Source organism: Mustela erminea, chromosome 7 (genome assembly GCF_009829155.1).
Source record: "Mustela erminea isolate mMusErm1 chromosome 7, mMusErm1.Pri, whole genome shotgun sequence".
Taxonomy (NCBI): domain Eukaryota; kingdom Metazoa; phylum Chordata; class Mammalia; order Carnivora; family Mustelidae; genus Mustela; species Mustela erminea.
This window is the reverse complement of record NC_045620.1, coordinates 56,529,748-56,551,661: the sequence shown is the minus strand read 5'-3', so window position 1 is coordinate 56,551,661 and position 21,914 is coordinate 56,529,748. Positions and strand designations below refer to the sequence as shown.

General features: G+C 37.7%; 1 protein-coding gene and 1 non-coding gene across 2 annotated transcripts in view; both read left to right on the top strand.

Annotated features, from left to right (window-relative positions):
- The window catches only part of MRPS9 (mitochondrial ribosomal protein S9), a 64,988-nt gene that overhangs the window by 30,778 nt on the left and 12,296 nt on the right, over nucleotides 1-21,914 (top strand). Inside the window, exons 3-5 of the mRNA XM_032351697.1 lie at nucleotides 909-971; nucleotides 1,057-1,087; nucleotides 14,225-14,304. Coding sequence (XP_032207588.1) covers nucleotides 909-971; nucleotides 1,057-1,087; nucleotides 14,225-14,304 — 174 coding nt within the window. The remainder of the gene's footprint in view (nucleotides 1-908; nucleotides 972-1,056; nucleotides 1,088-14,224; nucleotides 14,305-21,914) is intronic.
- LOC116596620 lies at nucleotides 1,120-1,260 on the top strand. The gene has a single exon (XR_004288208.1). It is a non-coding gene; the product is annotated as a U4 spliceosomal RNA (small nuclear RNA).

The window sequence follows — 21,914 nt, the reverse complement described above, 5'->3', positions numbered from 1 at the left end:
TACACAGTTGTTCTCAAGTTGGTGGCAGTCCTGGGAGGTGGAGGGCTTTTGGAAATGTGTGCGGGCAAGATTTGTCACAGGTGCTAGGGTTATTACCAGCAGAGATGGTGGAGAAGGGCCAGGGCTGTTAAGTGACCTACAGGACAGGGAAGGGCAAGGCTGCCTACTACGGAGTTGTCACACTCAGAATGCCAATAGTGTCCCCATTGAGAGACAGACATTTCAGAGAACCCGGTTGGGAAAATGTAGTATAAAAAACCTCTCAAAACTTCCTAGGAAGAGTTCAGAGAGCATCTAAAAACACTGGGGCTGTCGCGGTGGGTGAGGCTTGGAGCCTGCTCTTCTCAGTATTCGGTCTCTGATATTCGCACTGCTAACTTGGAGTCCAAAGTGGGGCTCCTGAGCACATTACCACAGAGGTTGTAGAGGGGCACCTCTCGTTTGCTTTTGAAAGAGGGATTTGGGGACGCCTGGGTGGCTCAGTCCGTTAAGCCACTGCCTTCGGCTCGGGTCATGGTTCCAGGGTCCTGGGATTGAGCCCCGCATTGGGCTCCTTGCTTGGCAGGGAGCCTGCTTCTCTCTCTGCCTCTGCCTGCTTATGCTCGCTCCCTCGTGCTCTCTCTCTCTCTGACAAATAAATAAATAAAAATCTTGAAAAATAATAATAAAAAACAAAAGAGGGATTCGTGGGAGCACATGCATGTTTGAAACTGACACTTGAAAATTGTTAATAACCAGTTTAATAGTGACAAATAATTTTTCTCTGGGGGATGTGTATGTGGTCATTTTTTTCTCCTGTTTAAAAGATTATGAGATCTCTGGCATGTACTAAGCACTCAGAAAGTATTAGTCATAACATTAACTTGTGTTTATAACAGTTGTTAATTAACCTTTGTGTATATTTTCAGAGAGCTATTGCTTACCTTTTTCCGAGTGGTTTGTTTGAGAAGCAAGCCAGGCCAATAATGAAGGTAATTCTCTTCACTAATATTTTAAAAATTTCACTTAGGTCTGTAATATGTTACAGTAATTAATGCACTGTAATTTATTTTACAGCATCCTGAACAGATTTTTCCAAAACAAAGAGGTAAGTAAGTTTGCTCCTAATGAATGAGCAGTAGCTTTGCACAGTGGCAGTATTGTAGCCAATGAGGTTTATCTGAGGCGCGATTATTGCTGATTATTGCTAACTGAAGAATGAATGAGCAGTGCTTCCTTCACTGCAATGTCAGGTTACGTATCAGCAGCCACCCACATATGGTGGGGACATGCCCCTGTGTCATGGCAGTTGTGAGGCTGGTCAGCAATATTTTATAACTAACAATAAATGACTAGAATTTACAAATTATTTCTTTTTAATTAAATGATATTACAATTAGATCAGGTTAGAGTTTATGCCTATATTAGTGTTACACTCATTTATCTGCATTCTAAGATGCCGTTTTGAGGAAGAGTTTGGTATAGATCTGCTGGAGACTAATTCACCTTTATTCAAAAATGGAAAATTTTTGTTCATTTTGGAAGCATATTTTCACTGAGTATAGACCCTCCCACCCCCCATCCCCCCCACTGCCACCCTCCCCCCTTTCCTTTATTGATATAATTCCATTGTCTTTTGTCTTTCATTGTTTCTGATAAGCAGTTAGCCATCATCCTGTCTGGCCTTCTCTTTTCTCTGATTTCTTCTAAGATTTTCTCTTTATCTCTTAACTGTGTAAAATTAAATTTTGAAGAAAACATACATCAGGCTTTAAGGTTGCCAGGAAATAATAATTACTGTTTTCCAATTTACATTAAAAGAAAGCCTGTTAGCCAGTGTTGACTGGTGGTAATTATCGGTTAATTTAAAAAGCTAAAGCTAGGGTGGCTCAGTGGGTTAAGCCTTGGACTCTTGATCTTAGCTCAGGTCTTGATCTCAGGGTCATGAGTTCAAGCCCTACACTGGGCTCCATGCTGGGCATTGAGCCTAATTTAAAAAACAACAACAAAAAATTTTAAGTACTAAAGCTAGAAATTACTTCTTTAAAACACTCAGTATAAATTTATACTTATTCATCAGTCTTTTGCTATAATAACTCTAGATGGTTTTTTTTCTTTCAGTAGGTATCTATTTCTCCCCATTCCTTTTGCATAACCCTGCTGTCACTGACACATTATCAAAGTTTTTTAGTTTTGGTTTCCTCACAGTGGAACAAAGAACTTAAATTTCTAAGAAATCTAAATGCAGAATATTTCTGTATTTCTACAGATTTTTCCTCTAACCACAATGAAGTGGAACAGACTTTTTTTTTAGTAGCTTGCCTTTCAGTTTTTCTGAAGCATTCAATTTCGTTTTCACAGCACCAAAAATTGTCTTTTCTATTTCTACTCATATATCATCTGCTTATATAGTACTTAATTCACGTAATTACAGAAATAAATACAATTGTAATAAACAGATTTGGGAATGGACGCAGCTGACTCTTCCAAAGCATTTAACTCTGCAGCAAAGATGTGTAGATTTCATAGAGAAGAGCCTGGTAGCCACAAATTCTTACTGTACAGGCTGCATTACTCAGTCTCTTTTAGAGCTGATTCAGTAGAGATTGGTAAGAGAGCAGATATTTCAATAAAAAAAATGTATTTGTTTTGCACTTATATATCTGCTAATTCTTAACCTGTGTTCAGAGCTAGGCACTCTTTTTTTTTCCCTTAAGATTTTATTTATTTATTTGAGGGAGAGTGAGCAAGAGAGAGAGAGCGTGAGCAGGGGCAGAGGGAAAAGCAGACCCCCTGCCAAGAAGGGAGCCCGATGTGGGGCTCGATTCCAGGACCCTGGGACCATGACCCGAGCTGAAGGCAGAAACTTAACTGACTGAAAGCCACCCAGAGGCACCCAGAGCTAGACGTTCTTTCATTCTACTTCTCTACTTCGCTCTTTGAAATGATAACTTTTATTTTGAATCTTGTTTAAAAAATTAGGGGCCCTTTTATAAATGAATTGTCTTTCATATTTCTTCATTTCTCTGACATAGTTGATTATAAACTATAACATCATTTCAACTGAGAGCTCTTGGGGAGATAATAAACGAAGGCTGTGTTACAAGTGCACATCCGTTTTAAAGGTGCAGTTCAAGTTTATCGAAGTAGAACTGTATATACAGGACATAGAAACTTAATGGCTTTTTCTGTAAATGTGGTAACTGATTTTTTTTTTTCTTATTTTTAGTAGCTTCTCTATATATCAGCCTCACAGGCTCCTCACTTACATGTCCTGTCTCTTTGTCTCTTTGCATCTCTTGTATATCTGTGCCTTTAAAACTGTTCTTTCAAATCATACCAGCTTCTCAGTATTAGAAATTTGTCATTACTATCAGCTAGAATGTAACAACTGAAACTTCCAGACATCCCTGAAAAATGCTTCTGTTATTTTGTCAGTATTGGTGGGGTTTTATTACATACTGCAGTTAACTGTATTTAGACAGAATTCCTTTAGAATTAGCAAAATATATTTTGCCACCTACCTACCAATTTTGCTATACTTTGTAAACATAAGACAGACTAATTTTTATGTTAAAAAATCAGCAAAATTTAGATTTGAATAGATTATGATGCTTGTAAAGTGCCATCACTTCCTTTATTAAAAGATGGAAGCTTCCAGATTGAGTTAACATAAAAATCTTGCTCTACTGTTTAAGGCAAGTGATAAAAATGTCAGAAAAACAAAGATATATGCCAGATTGATGACAGACGCAAGGAATAGCACCTAACACGAGATGAAATGGAATTCAGGGGGGTCGAGGAGTGGTTCGATGAGACAAGAATGTTAATTGATATTGATAGAATCTAATATCCTTTAAGTGGATTTGACGACCATGAACCTTTTTGTACCATGCATTTAGCATTGAAATGTTCATAGCAAAAGCTGTTAAATAAGGCTCTAAAGAATTCGAGTAACACAGCATGATTTTATAGCTTACATATACAGGTACAAAAATATATTTTTTTGTATAGATGCTAATGGAATATTAATAGAATTATGATGTAAGAGGTCATAGAGAATATCTAACAAGTTCCAAAAAAGTAGAAATTATATAGGTTAGATCCTCTGACTTCAGATCACTAGAACCATAAAACTGTTGGATTAAAGAGGAAACCAGAATTGAAATTACAGATTATTTAGAAATGTAGAAAGATGAGAACAGTTCATATCAAACCCTATGGGATATAGGCAGGTATTATGCAGAGGCAAACATAGTTAATAGACATTAACAGAGACTGGAAATAAATGAACTCAGTATTCATTTCAAGAAAGTAGGAAAGGAACGAAATTGATGAATGAAGAAATTTTAAAGATGAGGTAGGATAAATGAAGCCAACTAGTTCTTTGAAAAAGCCAGTGAAATTGATCAACATCTGGCAAGTCTGGTCAAGGAAAAAAGAAAACATAAATGGGCAATATTAATCATTTTCAATAATATTCAGAAGATATTTTTATTTATTTATTTTTACTAATTTTTAAAGGTTTTATTTATTTATTTGACAGAGAAAGACTCAACGAGAGAGGGAACATAAGCAGGGGGAGTGGGAGAGGGAGAAACAGGCTTCCCGCTGAGCAGGGAGCCCGATGTGGGGCTCAGTCCCAGGACCCCGGGATCATGACCTGAGCCGAAGGCAGATGCCCAATGACTGAGCCATCCAGGCATCCCTTCAGAGGATATTTTTGAAGTAAAGATTGTTGTGGGTAGCTTTATTCTAATTAATTTGAAAAATATCCTAATTAATAACTAGTATTTATTGAAACTTCGAGTGGGCCAGGCGCAGTTCTGAGTGCTTTGTATTTGCTCATAATCTTCACAACAGTTTTATTAAGTAGATACTGTTACGTGCCCCATTTTACAGATAAAGGAATTAAAACCTGGAGAGTAATCTACCAAAAACACAGCTGGGAAGTGGCTGAGGCAGAAGGGGTAGAGTTAAGACGGTGAAGGAGTAGTGGGACCCTAAGCTTGCATCATCCTTCAAACAGCTAGATAAATAGCAGATTATTCTGAACACCCAAGAAGTCAGTCTGAGAGAACAGAACTGCAGGTCTACAAGGAAGTGGCTGAAGCAAGATATAGGTAGGCCCTAACAATCTCAACTGCAAAGCACTGCCACACTTCCCTGATTCTCAAACAGGTAGTAATAATCTTAGGGAGAATACTGGTTAGACTAAAAGCTGGGAAAGTCAGAGGTGATCAGAGATCTAATCAGAGAGGCACCAGGCCCAAGGGTTCTGTAAGTGAGTTCTCTCATACTTGAGAAAGCTTGAACTTTTACGTTATGTGAACTGTTGCAGAGCAGAAAGATAACAAAACCTTCAGGTTCACTTTAAAGGCTCAGACAATTACTAGATCTGGATATGAATTGCATAAAAACTTGTAGTCTGTTCTCACTAAATAAAATGATAGCAAACGAAATAAAGAAATATAAATATAAATAAATATATATTATTAATTAATAAATGATATATATTATATAAATATATATATTTAATATAAATATTTATATTTATTTATATAATATATAAATACATAATATGTAAATGTATAAGTATTATATAAATATATAAATATATTTATATATTATGTATAATATATTTATAATATATGAATATTATATAAATAAATATATTATTTCTGTTTATTTAAATTATACTAATATAATTATAATATAAAATATAATTGTTTATAAATAAATAAATATAAATATAAATAAAATATTAAGAGAAAATACCAGAAGACCTTTTTACTCCCAGAAATATTAGGATGGTTTAACATTAGGAATTTATTAATGAGTTGCTTGAGTCAGGAAGTAAATATTTTCATAGATGAAGAAAAGGTCATTAAACAAAATTCAGCATTTTTTGATGAAACTCTTAAACTAGAACTAAAAAGAAACTTTATTAGCTTGAGAAAAACTATCATGAGAAACAAACACATTAAATTAAAAAGCATGGCACTGGAATTACTTTATCTTATGTCCAGGAATAAGATAAGTATGCCTGCACTTGCCTGTGGTATTCGGTATTATTTTGAAAGGCTTAACCAGTGTGATTAAAAAAGGCACAGAGGTTAGGAATAAGTCAGTTATTATTCATAGATGTTAAGATTGCCCACCTAGAAAAAACAGACCACAAACTAAAAACCATATTAGAATTACAGTAGAATATCCTTATTTGGATATCTGAATATTGAAAATATTTAAACTATGTGAGTTGTAATTTTTTTTTAATGATACTCTTTTTTTTTAAAGAGTTTTATTTTAGATAGGGCACACATGAAAGAGAGCGGGCACTTGCAGGGAGTGGGGGAGAGCAACAAAGGGGGATGGGAGAGGGAAGAGGGGAAAGACTCAAGTAGACTCTATGCTGAGTCTAACTTGGGGCTCTGTCTCAGAACCCTGAGATCATGACCTGAGCCGAAATCAAGAGTTGGACGCTTAACCGATTGAGCCACCCAGGTGCCCCTTAAGTGGTACTCTTATAAAAACATGCCACAGTATAGGTGAAGGGCAAAGTGCTAATTGTACAGAGATGATATGAGCATCCTGCCGGTTGACAACATGGTGGCCAAACCCACACAAATCAGTATGGAATGGCGTGGAATGATGATTTAAGTAACACAGTGGTCACATTGGTAACAAATAAATTGTGATTTTTCTCACCTATATTTTGGTGGACAGGAGCTGTTTCAGAAACATTGAATTCCAGCTTTACAAATACATATCTACATATGCACATAGAAAAATAGGTATCTGGGTGTATTCTATTTTTTCAACATTTCTTTGTATACACTTCTTCTTCATCTGTGTTCTAATTTTACATCTATAATTAAATTATTAAACTCCTTCTGTTAAAGTTTCCCTTGTCATCTCTTGGTTGAATGGAGTTCATCTTCTAGTAGATTCTTCAAAGAGAGGTCATAGATTACAAAATTTCTTGAGCACTGACGTGTTTAAAATTATTTTCCTATATCCTTGATACTTGAAGAACGGCTAGGCTAGAGGGAAAAATCTTTGGTTCACACTTTCTTGAGTTTCTTAGAAGTGCTGCGCTATTGTTGTCCTGCTTTGTCTGTTGTTCTTGAGAAGTCTCAGATCAGTCCAGCTATTCTTTCCTTATAAGTCATTTAATCTTTTTTCCTGGTGGTCCTAAGGATTCTTTACCTTTGTTTAGTAGCTTTGTGGAAGTATGACATTGAGTTGATTATGAAAAGTTAGCTTATTGTGCTGGCAGTGAGCTTTTTCGGTATTGTAGATTCAAGTTCTTTATATCCAGGAAGGTTTTTTTAATAGTTTTAAATATTAGTTCTGTTTCACTTTGTTTTGCCCCTTGGGACTCCAGTTATGTAAATGTTATTCCTTCTTTGGTTGTTTTCTAGTCTGTCTTTCTGACTCATCTTCATTTTTCCTTTGTCTCATTTTCATTTTCTTGATGGTCTTTGTAGTTTTTCCTCCAGTGTCCTTTATTATGTTTTCAATCTATTTCTTCTTCTAATCTATTTCTTCTTTTAATCTATTTCTTCTATATAAGTCAGTCTACATTTCTGATGATTTTAACTTTTTTCCTAATTCTTCTCTGAGTTTAATCAAGTTTCATTACTTTCAGTTTTTTTGTCCATTATGGGCTCATATTTTGAAGATTTGATGCAGAGTATCCTCCAGTAAACCCAAATGCTTGTTTGAAAATATTTAATTCAGTTTGGAGTGTTGCATTTCACTTTCCTTCTGTTTTGTCGTTGATTTTACTAAGGATGATTTTCTTCAGCTGAGCATTTGGATTATTCTCATTTTCTGTTTTATTTTTGTAGCAGTCTTTAAAAAAATAAATGGGACAAGGCATCCACATTTCTGTGGACAGAAGTGTCCCCCACCCCCCCCCTTTTTTTTTTTAAAGATTTACCTATTTTAGAGAGAGAATGAGCACAGGTGGGAGGGGTAAGGAGAGAGAGAGAGAGAGCATCTCAAGCAGACTCTGCACTGAGACTAGAGCCCAACACAGGGCTTAATCCCGTGACCCCAAGGCAGTGACCTGAGCTGAAACCAAGAGCTGGGCACCCAACCAGCTGTGCCACACAGGTGCCCCAGAAGTGTCCTATTTCTTAATCCACTCAATGGAATGTAAAAAAAAGAAAAAAATAGAGTGTATCCAGAACATGACAGAATTGGGTCAAGACTTAAAAGTTCATTATGATTTTGGAATTAAGAAGTTCACACTCTAGAACAGAATTAAAGTTGTTAGTTGAAGGATAAACATACAATTATCAAATAATGGATAATATTATGTCCTTAAGTCACAAAAAAATGAAAAGGACAAAGATCGGTAAATTACCTATTTTAAAATTCAAAACTTCTCTTTGGAAAAAAGGCAGTATAAATTTAAAAAGCAAGCATCGGGGGTACCTGGATGGCTCAGTCAGTTAAGCATTCAACAAAGTAAGCAAAGGGGAAAATAGTCAATTCATAAGTGAGAATACAAGTAACCAGTAAACATAAGAATTATCAGATCAGAAACAGTGTTTTATAAAACAACGATAGATCATTATCACTTACCAGATTACAAATTGTAAATAGTATGTGTTAGCAAAGAATTAGAAACAGTCTAAATGTTCACTAAATAGGGTAGCTAACTAAATGTCGGAGAATCTACTGTGGAGTAATGTGCTGATAATCAAGAGAGAGCTAGTTCCAGGGGTTTTGAGTGGCTCAGTCTCTGTTAAGCAGCCAGCTCTTGATTTTGGCTTGGTCATGATCTCAGGGTTGTGCGGTCGAGCCTTGTATCAGGCTCCGCACAGATATTGGAGCCTACTTAAAATTTTCTCTCCCTCTCCCTCTACCCCTACTCCTCGCTCCTCACTCACGCGTTTCTGCTCGTTCTCTCCCACTCCCTCTCTTTTACTCCCCAAATTGAAAGAGAAAAAGGCAGCTCCAGTTGCATTAGTACAAATGAGACACACTGTTGGGTGAGAAAAGGAAGTGAAAATGGTGTAGTGTTGTCTTAATCCATTCAGGTTACTATACACTGGGTGGCTTACAAACCAAAGAAATGTATTTCTCCTAGTTCTGGAGGCTGGAAGTCCAAAATCAAGAAATCTATTCACTTCAAGAGCCTGCTTCCTGGTTCATGGACAGCTGTCTTTCCCTGTGTTCTTACATGGCAAGGGGGCCTAGGATCTCTGGGATTCCTTCTGTGACTGCACTCATCCTATTTATGATGGCTTTGCCCGTATGACCTGATCGCTTTCCAGAGGCCCCATACCAAAATACCAGCACATGGAGGATTAGGCTCCAACATGAATTTTGGGGGCAGGGGAAGACAAATAGTCTGTAAGAAGTATATAATGTAAATACAGCTTAATACCATTTGTGTTTTTAAAAAACATGCAGACAGTCCTCTGTATATCAGTAGGTAGGTAGACATAGGTAAATAAATTGAAAGAGTCTAAAACAATCAATTTCAGCCTTGTCTGTGGCAAGGGAATTCTGGTATTTAATCTTTATAAAAACAATGGACAAAAGAAGTATTCAGAGGGAAATTGATAGCATTGTGAAAGTGTATAATAGAAAAGAAGATCTAAAAATCACTTGTCTAAGCTTCCATCTTAGGAAGCTAGACAAAGAAGAGCAAATTAAATCTGAAGTAAGCAGAAGAAAAAATGATAAAAATCATAGCAGAAGTCAGTGAAGTTGAAAACAAGAAATCAGTGAAGAAAATCAACAAAAACCGGTTCTTTGATAATAGATTTTATACGTCAGTTTTATTTTATCAATAAAATCGATGAGCCTCTAGTCAGGCTAGCTGAAAGAAGGGAGCATGGACACAGATGATTAGTACTGGAAATGAAAGAAAGGATAGTGCTACAGATCAGGGACATTAAAAAGACAATCAAGGAATACCATGAACAGCTCTATGCCTCCAGATGTGATGACCTACAAGAAATGGACCAATTCCTTGTAGGTTAGATACAATCTGCCAGAACTTACACCAGAAGTAGACAATTTGAATAAGCCTATATCAGTTAAAGAAATTGAATCAGTAATTAATAACCCAGAAGACTGAGGTTTGGCTATGGCTTTTTATGTACAACACCAAAGGAGAAGCTGGATTTCATTAAAATTCACATTTTCTGCTGTGAGGAAGACCCTGTCCAGAGAATGAAAAGACAAGCCACAGATTGTAGAAATATTTGGAAAAGATGTATTTGATAAAGAACTGTTAACCAAAATATACAAGGAATTTAATCTTAAACTCAACAGTAAGAAAACCAATGACCCAATTTAAGAATTGGTCAAAGTTCTTAATAACACAGAAGGTATATACATGGTAAACATGAAAAGATGCTTCACCTCAGGGAAATGCCAATTAAAGCAACAGTGAGATACCACTACAGGCCTTTTAGAATGGCCAAAGTCCAAAACACTGACACCACCAAATTGTGCCAAGGATGATGAGCAACAGGAGCTCTCATTCATCACTGATGGAGATGCAGAAATGGTACAGCCACTTTGAAAGAAAGTTCGGCAGTTTCTTACAAAACTAAACATACTCTTCCCATACGATCCAGCATTTGTGTTCCTTGGTGTTTGTCCAAAGTGGTTAAACACTTAGGTCCACCCAGAAACCTGTAGATAGGTGTATAGCAGCTTGATTCATAATTGCCAAAACTTGAAAGTAACCAAGATGTCCTTCTGCATTTGAATGGGTAATGAAACTGTGGTACGTAGAGATGATGGGATATTATTCAGCACTAAAAAGAAGGGTGCTGTCAAGCCATGAGAAGACATGGAGGAAACTTAAATGCAAATGTCCGAGGGAAAGAAGCCAATCTGAAAAGGCTACCTACTATATTCTACATATATGACATTCTAGAAAAGGCTAAATTACAGAAACAGTGGAAAGGTCAGTGGTTGCCAGTGGTTAAGGGGAGTAGGTGGAGCACAGAGGATCCTTAGGGCACTGAAACCACTCTGTATGATACTATAGTACTGGATCCAAAGTCACCAAGTGTACAGGAGTGAACCCTGTTAACTGTGGACTTAGGGTGATAATAATTCTCCAGAGAGAGTAGATTCATCACTTGTAACAAAGGTACCACACTGTCAGGGGATGTTTTATGATGGAGGTGGCTATGCATATTTGGGGGCAAAGACGGTATATGGGAAATCTCTACCTTCCTCTCAACTTTGCTGTGAACTGCTCTTAAAAAAAAGAAAAAAAGCGTTGAAAAAATAGTGAAAGAAGGACATATCGCTTAAAATTAATTTTATAGAAAACATAGTTAAATGAAGGGACTACATATCAAGAACATTACAAACTAAAATACAGGTAAAACTTAGAAAAATATGCATGAGTTTTTATGTAGAAAATTAGGAAAATTATTATGTAGAAAATTAATAAAATTATAAACCTCATAGGTGAAAGTCTGAATAGCTAGAAAAAAGATTTCATGTTCTGTAAGGAAAGATACTGAAAAGTTACTTCCTTAAAAATTAAGAAATGTAGTATAGTTTTGTTTTGTTTTTAAGATTTTATTATTTATTTGACACAGAGAGAGAAACACACGGCCAGAGAAGGAACACAAGCAGGGGGAGTGGGAGAGGGAGAACAGGCTTCCCAGAGCAGGGATCCCGATGTGGGGCTCGATCGCAGGATCCTGGGATCATGACCCGAACCGAAGGCAAATGAATAACAACTGAGCAACACAGGAGCCCCCGAACGTAATATAATTTTAATCAAAGTCCCAGTAGGACTTTTGGGAGATATTTATAAGCTTAATTTGAAAGGGTAAATGTGTAAGAAGCAGAGAGAACTTTTTAAAAAGAAGTAAGGGTAATGTAGGAACCTTACCCTATCAGCTATCAAATGCAGGAAAAGCTTATTTTAGTCCAAGGGTGGTGGTGTTGCAGTGTCCTGACAGACCAGTGGACCAGATTAGAGTATTCAGCATCAGCATGTTTGTTAATGTCATTTTTTGTGAATTCTAAGAGAGTTTTTCAGTTTTAACATTTTTGACCACAGGATTAATTTTACAATTAACGTAAACCATGATGTTCAGCATTTTCTCCTTCCTTCTTTGTATAAGACACATGATGGGGCATCTTAAAATCTGTGACATCTTGGGTTGAATGAAATATTATGAAATCAAGTATATACACACGGACCTCTATATACTCACACACAAAATGAGGCCCACTCAAAAACCCCTCCCAAGTTTTACAGTAGAGTCTTATGTGCAGCGATGATATTTGTCTTTCTTAGGCACTTTCTGACTCCTTTAACACTACATACAATGCAAATGGATTGCATAGTGAAGTTACAACTATTGGAAAATATGCAGGATTTCATGAAGTCTGAGAATGATGTTGGAGAAGTATTTAATTTATCCACTGCCTTTGGCATATAAGAATCTAGTTTTCTTTTTCAAGCTAAAATCCCTGTCAAGACTTTTCTTCAGAATTTATTATGAAATTTTGGTCTTTGTTTTAAATATATTCACTTAAAGTGGCCTGTGTGTAATGTCAGTTACCCTCAGAAGCAGAAATATCCTACTTATTGTACAGGTGGTATTTCAACACAAGAGCGTAGTGGGGCATCTGGATGGGAACAGTCAGTTAAGCGTTTGACTCTTGGTCTTGGCTCAGTTCTTGATCTCGAGGTCATGAGATCGAGCCCCACTTTGGGCTCCGTTCTCAGAATGGAGTGTACTTAAGATTCACTCTTCTCCCTTTGCCTCTCCCCCCTGCTCGTGCTTGCTTGAGTGCACTCTCTTTCTCTCTAAAATTAATCTTAAAAACTACAACAACAACAACAAAAAACCTTGACTCAGCGGGAGAGTGTAGTATCAAAAAACTGATGGGACAAAGACTCTCTTTGCTGCACAAGGGGATAACTTGGATTCTGCCTGATGAACATAGATTTCAAATAGATGAAATTTCTGAGCACGAAAAAAAAATAAAAATTCCAGAAGAAAATATAGGAAAATAGTTTTTAGAAATCCCAAAGTCTTAAAGCATGCTCTCTCCATAGAAGTGATATTGTCCCTGAGGGGACATAAATGGATTCATAGGAGGTGAGTAAAGGCTGAACTGCTAGAATATTTATGACCCTCCAAAGGACCTCTGTATACATCAACAGATCTATGGTATATTTGTGATATTGAAGTTTCATGGGGAGGGAGGCAATTAAGGAAAAAGATGTCTAGCAAGGCTCCTTAGTAGGGGTGATAGTGAGAAATAGCATATATTTTAAACTTCTTGACTATGAAAGACACTGGAAACCAAAGTAAAAGGTGGGTGACAAAGGATTTCAACACATTAAGGCTGTCTGTGTTTGTCTCACATACCCTCCCCATGGGGGGGAAAAAAAAAAAGATAAAGGACCTCATTCCTTTAAAAAAAAAAAAAATGCTTTCTCTAAAAAAAAAATTTTTTTTTAAGAAGTGAGTGTTAGATTGGGAGAAAAGAGTTTTCAACTTCTGTAATTGACAGAGGAGTGTACCTTTAACATATTGAAGGTCCCACAAATGGTTAACCAAGAAACAACAGTAGAAATAAGGGCAAAGGATGTGGAGTCAGGTTTGGTTTATTTACTACAGTGAGTCCATTCCTCAGTTTGTTTGGTGTTTATTAGATGTGAATGACCATCTGTATTTCAAAAGGAATTACACATAACACCTTGTGGGGGCCCTTCTGTTTTAGACATTTGAGTTCTAAGAGGTGTGTTACCACAGAGTTGGATCAAATAATGTGGCATGGAAAAATCCATTTATTTTTTTCTTTGTTATTTTATGCCTTTTCCTCATTTCCTGAATGTATGCTATGACATCATTGACTTTATCAGCGTCCCTTTTTAAGAATATGGAGTGTGTTGTATTTTTAGCCAAACCTAAATTCTTTGTTCTAACAAGATGATTTTTTGCTATTTTATGTGTGTTTATTTAAAACAAGTTCTAGAAATTCTCATGATGAACTGCACAGGAATATTTTATTAGTTATGAACAGTTTTATGTTAATGAGTGTGAAATATTAAATATCCTAAATAGTTTCCAACACGTTAAACATGCTGAACCAAATACTAAAATTCCAAATATTAACGCTGTTTTGTCATTAAAAGTTAATCAGAATTGTAGACATGTCTCCTAACTTCAGTTAAATATACCTATCAATTTTTATTTTTGCTTATTTTCATTTCGCTTTTTATTAGCGATCCAGTGGGGAGAAGATGGCCGTCCATTTCATTTTCTCTTTTATACCGGCAAACAGTCGTATTATTCATTAATGCATGTAAGTATATTACATCGATGATTAATAATATGAACTGTAAGCTTAAGTGACTGTAGCAGAGATCTTGCTCGGCTTCAGGATTTACCTAGTATGTTTCAGACTGAGCAAAATTAAGATCTCTAGAGGTAAGGCAGTATGTCGAAAGACTTTATATCTTACTAACTCATTTTTGCTAAAGGTAAATAAACACCATAGAATTTATATCTGAATGTCTGGTTTTAAAATGCTGGTATTTAAAATTGAGATCATTTTTGGAGGTCGGTGCTCCGCTCAGTCATAAGGCACGCACGTGCGTGGAGGGTAAGGCTGCTGTCAGGGGCTGTAAGGCGTTTGCCATGGGCAAATTGTTGTCTGTACTTTTTGTTTATCCTATACAGTTTTTGCCTTTCAGAAGCGAATGCAGCGTTATGAGTCTAGAATTTGTGCCCTCCAAAGACCTAAGAAATGGTTTTATTACACGTTGACTTGCAACTGCGTTTGAGTGTACCGGGAGCAGCTTTTTCTCGTTGTTGTTTCAGTGCTCTGAGTGTCTGATAGCATGCAAATTTGGGGGTTCCCTAGGGTATTACGAATAAAATGGCTAGCTGCTAATACCCAGTTTTGGACAACAGAACCTATCTTGCTTTAAGAACACGGTGTCAAGTTTTATTTTCTTCATTATACGGTTTTTAAAAAATTGCAAAAACATGCACCGGGCTTCCCCGGCCTCAGTCAGCTTTCAGGTTGCTTGAATCCCAGGCACACATTCACTCGGCTTTTTTAGAACTCTGGTGTTTATTTGTGCTCCACAAACCCAAAGGACAAAATCCCCACTTGTCAGGTACATTTATTTCTTGGGGAAAAAAAAGAAAACCTTCTTTTCGCTTTTTGTTGACCTTGGGCAAATGAGCTTCTTGCCCTGGCAGAAATGAAATGAATGATAAATGTAGAGTGTGTCTTTGCTGACTAATGGAGCTGCGGCTGGCTCTCCGCCGAGCCTCCCCCGCAGCCGGAGGCTGCCCGAGGACCCCTGCTGTTCATTTAAATAGGTATGTCAAATCTGCCTCCAAACGCCGCTGGTTTGATCTGTGGTAATATTTGTGAAGGTTCCATATGGACTTGAGCCCCCTGCAGTGCTAAGAAATAATGTACAACGCTTCATGGTGCAGACGCAAATTTTCTCTGAAAAGGGATGCAATGCTGCGTTTTAGCTGTCGGAGGGGATGATGGAGCTGACGCGCTAGGCCTGTCAACTTGTTACACGGATGGGTTGCACGCAGCGAAGCTGTGGAAAATCTGTGCCTTTTAACTTTTCTACTTAATCACGGTTGTAGCATTGCCTTTAGACTGTATGCTACATTAATTCTCTTCCTGCCTTCTGCCTTTCATCCCGAGTTTCACGGAAAAAAGTAAAGTATGCAGGTCTTGTAGGGGAGCCTTATCAAACAGCTGTCAGCTGACAAGCCATTTGCATTTGTTTGGGCTGAAACTGAGCAACCCAAGGGCAAGATATTTTGTTGCATTCCATCATAATGAAGAAATTACACATTGTAGAAGGGTCCTAACATCGGTTTGGGTTGGTTTCTGTGTTTTAGGAAGGTACTGCTCAAGAAAACGGTCGGTTTCACTACCGTAGTCTGACTGAAGATGTCAAATTACAACTGATTAATAAAGGGTTTTCTTTTGTTGTTGTTGTTTTGTTCTGAGTAATACAGTTTCTGTTACATAGATCTGAGTTCTTCAGGCTTTTCTGTTCTAGTTCAACTCTGTAGTTTAGGTGTGTTCATTGTGTCGGGTGTTTTGACTCCCCAGGCATTGTGGGGCTTAACATTTGCTGTAGTGCTCATCGGAACAGTTTGCATGTATGAATGACAGATTGTTTGGTTTGACCTGAGTGTTTTAATTCAAATCATTAATAAAATCTTGTTTCTAAATCAACTTTTTATGGAATCTTAAAGTAAATGTATGCGTGGAAAAAAAGGACAAATGCTTTCCTAAATCTGCGCCTATCAGCTTCCTGTATGGCGGATGCTCTTAACAGCTGTGGTCGTGCCAGCCTCGTTTCCTAGATGGTGCAGGTTGATCACCCTCCTAGAGACCCTCTGCTACTCTGAAGCACTGTGACTAAATATCCACTGGTCACTTTACAGAAGTGGTTTTGTAGGGAAGTCAGGCATCGGGTATAAAGAAAAAAGGATAAAATTTGAAACTGCTTCCTGTGTTGGCTCACTCCTTTGTTCTGCCTCCTCTTGGGGTGGGGAGGGCAGTTCAGATGCCGTTCGATTCTGTGGGAGAGTAATCCCACTGCAACAAGGAGTCGACCCCCAAAGACTGTGGCAGGCCTTAAACACTTGGAAGTGTATCTTTGCCATTGCCATTTCTTTTGATACAGGTTCTTACCATGTGACACCGTAAAAAGACCCTAAGGCAAACTAGGTTTTCTGATTAGCTAACTGTAATTTTGTGAGGCATGGCAGTCGTGGGCCAAGCTTTTTGACAAACAAACAAACAAAAAACCTCATGGGTCTCAAATATGTGTGCAGTTCTGGCCAGGAGACCTTTCTGACATCAGTTAACCTTTTTGTCTTCTGTAATAATGCCAGTTCCTCTTTTTGGCATTTAGTCACTGTTGGTGTAGTAGGCTTATGTATTACCTCACAGCAACTAATACAAGAGAGTCCCTGTGTGGCTTATAGTTAAGGATAACCTCCAGTGCTTTAGTGAACACTGTTTCCAATTGGCCTGTCATCAGTCCATCCGGTCTTTGTGGAGAAGCAGGGAGGTTTTTGAGGGAAGATGAGGACGAGAAGAAAGAAGCAATTTATTGTTCCTGCCCAGATGTGAAGCGTGATAGGAAAGCGTGAAGTGGAGTGGAGGAAACGTGCTGATCCGTAGCGGTCTCAGCTTTTGTAAATGTGTTACTTTCCAAAGGTTGTTGCCCCCTTCCTTGGGATTGCCTTTCTCCTATGGATATAATATATGTCTTCAGGTTCCTGGGAAAGTCAGTATAAACCCACTTATTTTACACTGTAGTGGATGTGGGATACATATGTAATGTAAAAAGTATAGGACTGAACAAACAAGTAGTGTCTTAAGGAGTAAAAAATAGTTTAAGTAAAAAGAAGTAAGAGACTTAAGGAGTTTCTCAGGTCCTTGAGTACTGAAAAGGGAGCTCCACGCTTGATGGCATTGGCTCATCTGTCTTTTCTCACCGGAAATGGATGGCTTTCCATTTCCTTAATGGCCATATGATGAGTAGAACTTGTATACTTCTCAGACATGATTTAGAGTTTGAGTTTAGGGTTTCAGGAGCAGAAGGAATGAACAGAGGGAGAAGAAGAGAAGTTTCCTGCAACAACTGAGCCGAAGTGTAAAGGAAAGGGAAAACTTTTTAAAGAGGATAAAGGTATGTGTGCACTAAAGAAAGTGCTATGCCATGGCGCAGCTGAGCTGTGAATAGCCTTGGTCTAGATGAGGGAGAAAGCCATGTGTGCACAGTCAAGGGACAGGGTGGAAGGGTGGTCTGTCTGCCCTTGGGGCCTGCCAGTCTGGCGGGGGCAGGGGGGTGGCTCCCCTTGCCCACAGCAGCTGGAGCCTTTCCCGGCTGGCCACGCTAGTGATAAAGAAGGTTTTACCCATGAGCAAGACATTTACAACCTGGACAGCCATGGTTGAGTTTGGGTAAGGCCTTTACTTGTAGGAAAAATGTTAATTCAGGTTTACTCATTAATATATACACATTCTTGAAAAATTTTAAATTCACTCACTATAAGCAAATTGAAAATTATTTAAAATTCATTACGGGAAGGGATTATTTGACTCTAAAGTGGAAACCTTTTATAAAATATGATTCATTTAGTCTGGGCTTGCCTACTGCAGCCTTTCCCAAAGTTTGCTAAGAAACACAGGTAATAAAATATTCTTCATGAAAAAGGTTCTGCCATGAAGTGAGTTTGGCAGTGCTGCCCCTTGAGTCCTGGGAAACTCCACCAGGAGCTACGGGATAGCATGATAAAGTCTGGCAGTAAAGAAGCCTGTTGCGGTAACCCGCTGCTGCTCAAACATTGGGTCACGGAACCTTTGCTGCCCGGAGCCCCTATTAATGTTCCATGAGACCAGTGCTTGGAAAAGGCCGTACAGACATTGAAGAAACCAGTTATCAAATACCTTGGGCATTTGCTGACATTTCACACAAACTCCCTCACCCCAATTTCTGTGATACAGTTGTGCATCTCTTTTTGATGCAGTTTTTACTGCACCAGGAGTTGAGCTTAAATCTATAAGCCTCATTTATATTTTAGGATTCACTTTATAGTAAACAGTGGAATATTTTCAAAGGATTTCTGTAAATTGAAGGAATTACATGGCCACAGATGAAATCTGTTCCCAAAAAAGTTGGAAGTTAAGGAATAAATAGATCATTATATATTATTTAAACTACTCTGCTGAAGTGAAAAGAAAAAGGTTAAAATTTGAAAGAAAACCAAGTAATTCTAATCCTGATAACTTATGCCTAAATGGGATTCATTTGCCTTTTGAAAGAAGCCTGGCTTATTTAGAAATTATCTGGTTTATTTTAAATGACTTAAGTAACCGTCTGTGTTCATAAAGCAGGAGAACAACAGCCCTAGAAGTGACTTCACTATGTGAAGATCCCAGACTTCAAGAAACAAAAGTCCTGGGACTTAGTGCCACAGAACTCTTACATAGTTTGCATCATCTTTGTAACCTTGTGGTGAATATTTAAAATCTCTGATTTCGTGCCCTTATCTTTTAAAAAGGGAGTTAAAACAGTGATCCTTCTCTAAATGAGGTATTATGAAATAACTCCTTAAAACTGTGCAGAGTGCTGATTTTTAAAAAGCTGCAGGGTGGTGCTGACATATTTCTGCCTGCTCTGTTAAGGCTATATATGCAGTGTATTGTATTCACAAAGTGATAGCAAAGGGTGTGTGATATGTCACTTGAAACATTAGATAAATAGCAGTAACTGTGATAAATGAATTCCGTATTATGTTTATTTCATTTTATTTCATTTATATGCCAGTAGCCAAAAATTGGGATGATTGCTACTTAGGAAATCTGATTTTCTGTGATTTTTTTTTTTTTTTTTAACAAACGCATATTTTAAGTCCATTACTTTCCTCTTACTTAACTAGTATCTAAGAGGATAGTTACTGTCAGTTCACTGTTGTATGTTTTGGGTATCATTTGGGTATCATAGACTTTTATACCACCCCCACAAGAAATTTTATTTGTTTACCCTTCCTAAAATTGGAATTTCTACATGATTAACATAGCCAAAACAGATTTGAGAAGGATACTAAAAAATCATATTGCTCATGCTCTTGGAAGGATTTCGTTTAAGCATCCCTTTTCTGCAACCTGAGCATCTGGTATTTTCAAATTAGGCACCTTCTAAATTTGACTCATACATTATGGAAATCTGATGACATGAGGGGTGGATAGGCTTGCTTTGATTTTATGAAATATTAATCATAGCTGTGATTAATGATTCAGCATTTCACATCTGGGTTATTCCTGTCATATTTGAAAATTATACTATTAAATACTGTATATAAACTTAGTATGGGTGGGGTCACGCTAATTCTCTAGTGTCCTTTAAAAATTAAGTGGAAACTTAACAATATACCAGAAGCTACCAGTGATAATCTGTGATGCTGACAGTTCCTGACATATTTTATACCCTCTGGGATTTTTTGATGCAGGTTAGTACACATCTCTTCAGGGAGCTAAAGCTATAGACTCTACTTTCCAGAGAGCTGTTGTCTCTAACAGATAGAATCTCTAGAGTGGTCTTATTATATAGAAGAGAAAGAATAAATAGAAATGGTCCACCAGTAAAAGTGTTTCCATTGTTAGACTCTTGAATGCCATCCCTCCCCCCTGCTGTCATTTCTTGACCATTACCATGGGTCAGGCACTGAGCTAAATATTGATGCATGTTTTCCTATTTAAAGAAATGTATGGGGTGCCTTAATGAGAATTATGTAGTTCGATGGATTACAGCCATCAAAGTGTAAGCATCTGCTGTAAATGAATTTACCATGTTTGAAATTTGACATGTACTGGTTTTGGGTGGTTTTCTCATAGTACACATTTTTACTGATTATCTCACTTGCACTATTTACAAATGATTATGGAGCTAAATATAACCATGGAAGGTAATGGCACAGTGGGAAAAAAAAAAATGTGAAGAAGAGCATGGACTTAAAGTTGGTCCAGAGTCATTGGAAAATGATGATTACTTTAGCAGTCCACAAGTGACTCAAAATTTGATGATGAGGCAGGTTCGTTATTATTACTGTTTTCATAGTTGCCGTAGTTATTCCAGAAATTAACAGCCTTACAAACCAGAGAAGGCATCTTATTACTGTTGGTGGTGTTCTCTAGGATTTGGTTTGTTTGTTTGTTTGTTTGTTTGGCTGGCTGGATTTGAAAGATACTACATCTCTGGCTTCCGTACCCTCAGAACGTCCAGATTCGAGCGGACCAGAGAGACCTGTTTTGTTCCCCAGATCCCCAAGGTGTAGCAGTGTGGCTGGGCCCGGCCTGCCAACAGCCTGGGGCCAGGTGTACAGAGAGATGCAGTGTGCGTGGAGTCTGTCTACTTCTTGTGGGTTCTTGTTTCTTCCTTTATTTTACCTGGTCAGAGCATTTGAGAATTCCTTTCTAGAAACAGGTGTACAGAAATTTTTTCGATACAGTATCCAGTTGGGGTCACAACCCAGTACCTTAGCTTTCTAAAATGAGTTATAAGTCAAATGAGACTTACCAGTTCTTGGGAGATAAATTACACAACCAGTCAAATGAGGCTTGCCAATTCTTTGGAGATAAATTGTAGAGTTTTAAGTTGAGTAGCAGGTATACATATTACATGTGGATGGTTCACATTCATTTTTGCTTTCTTGGGGGTAGACTGTTGTAGTTCTGTTGCCACAGGCAATGGATTTGTACTATGGATATAGCTGTAGAGACTGTTACACTTAATAATGAACAAGAGAATAGAATTAACTGAATTTTTCCCTTTGTTATGTTATGTTGTACTAGGCTCCTGGTACGTCTAGTGTTTAGATCCAAAAGTCAGTGTATGTAACTTGGAGTCATTAAAACAGATCAGTGGGCCCACCCCAGAGGTTCCTCATCTGAAAGTCTGGGTTGGGGCCTGAGAAATTACGGTTCTAACCAGTTCTACTCTTGTGCTGCTGCTGCTTCCCTGGGAACTGACCTTTGCAGTTACCGAACTGGTGACGGTTTCACTTTGTTTGAGATCCCCATGTACGCAGTTAATGTACGCATGCTCGTACAGACAGAGACCTGTGCAAAGAGACACTTTCCATTTTTTTAGAGCAAACTTCTTGAGCAACCTTGTGAATTTTACGGCAGCTTAATCAGAGCCCACAAGAAGTTGCCCTTCCAAAATCTGCAATTACTAAGACTGGGATATGGATTGACATGTCTACAGTAACAGGTTGTATCTTCATTATTGGACAGTAGCTGGTGATATTGGAAGGTGACATGATCAGCAAGGGTAAAAATGTCATTTATATCATCTCTGGCTCATCCTTTGAAAATGTTTACTCATTAGGTATCAGTGTGGTAGATTATGT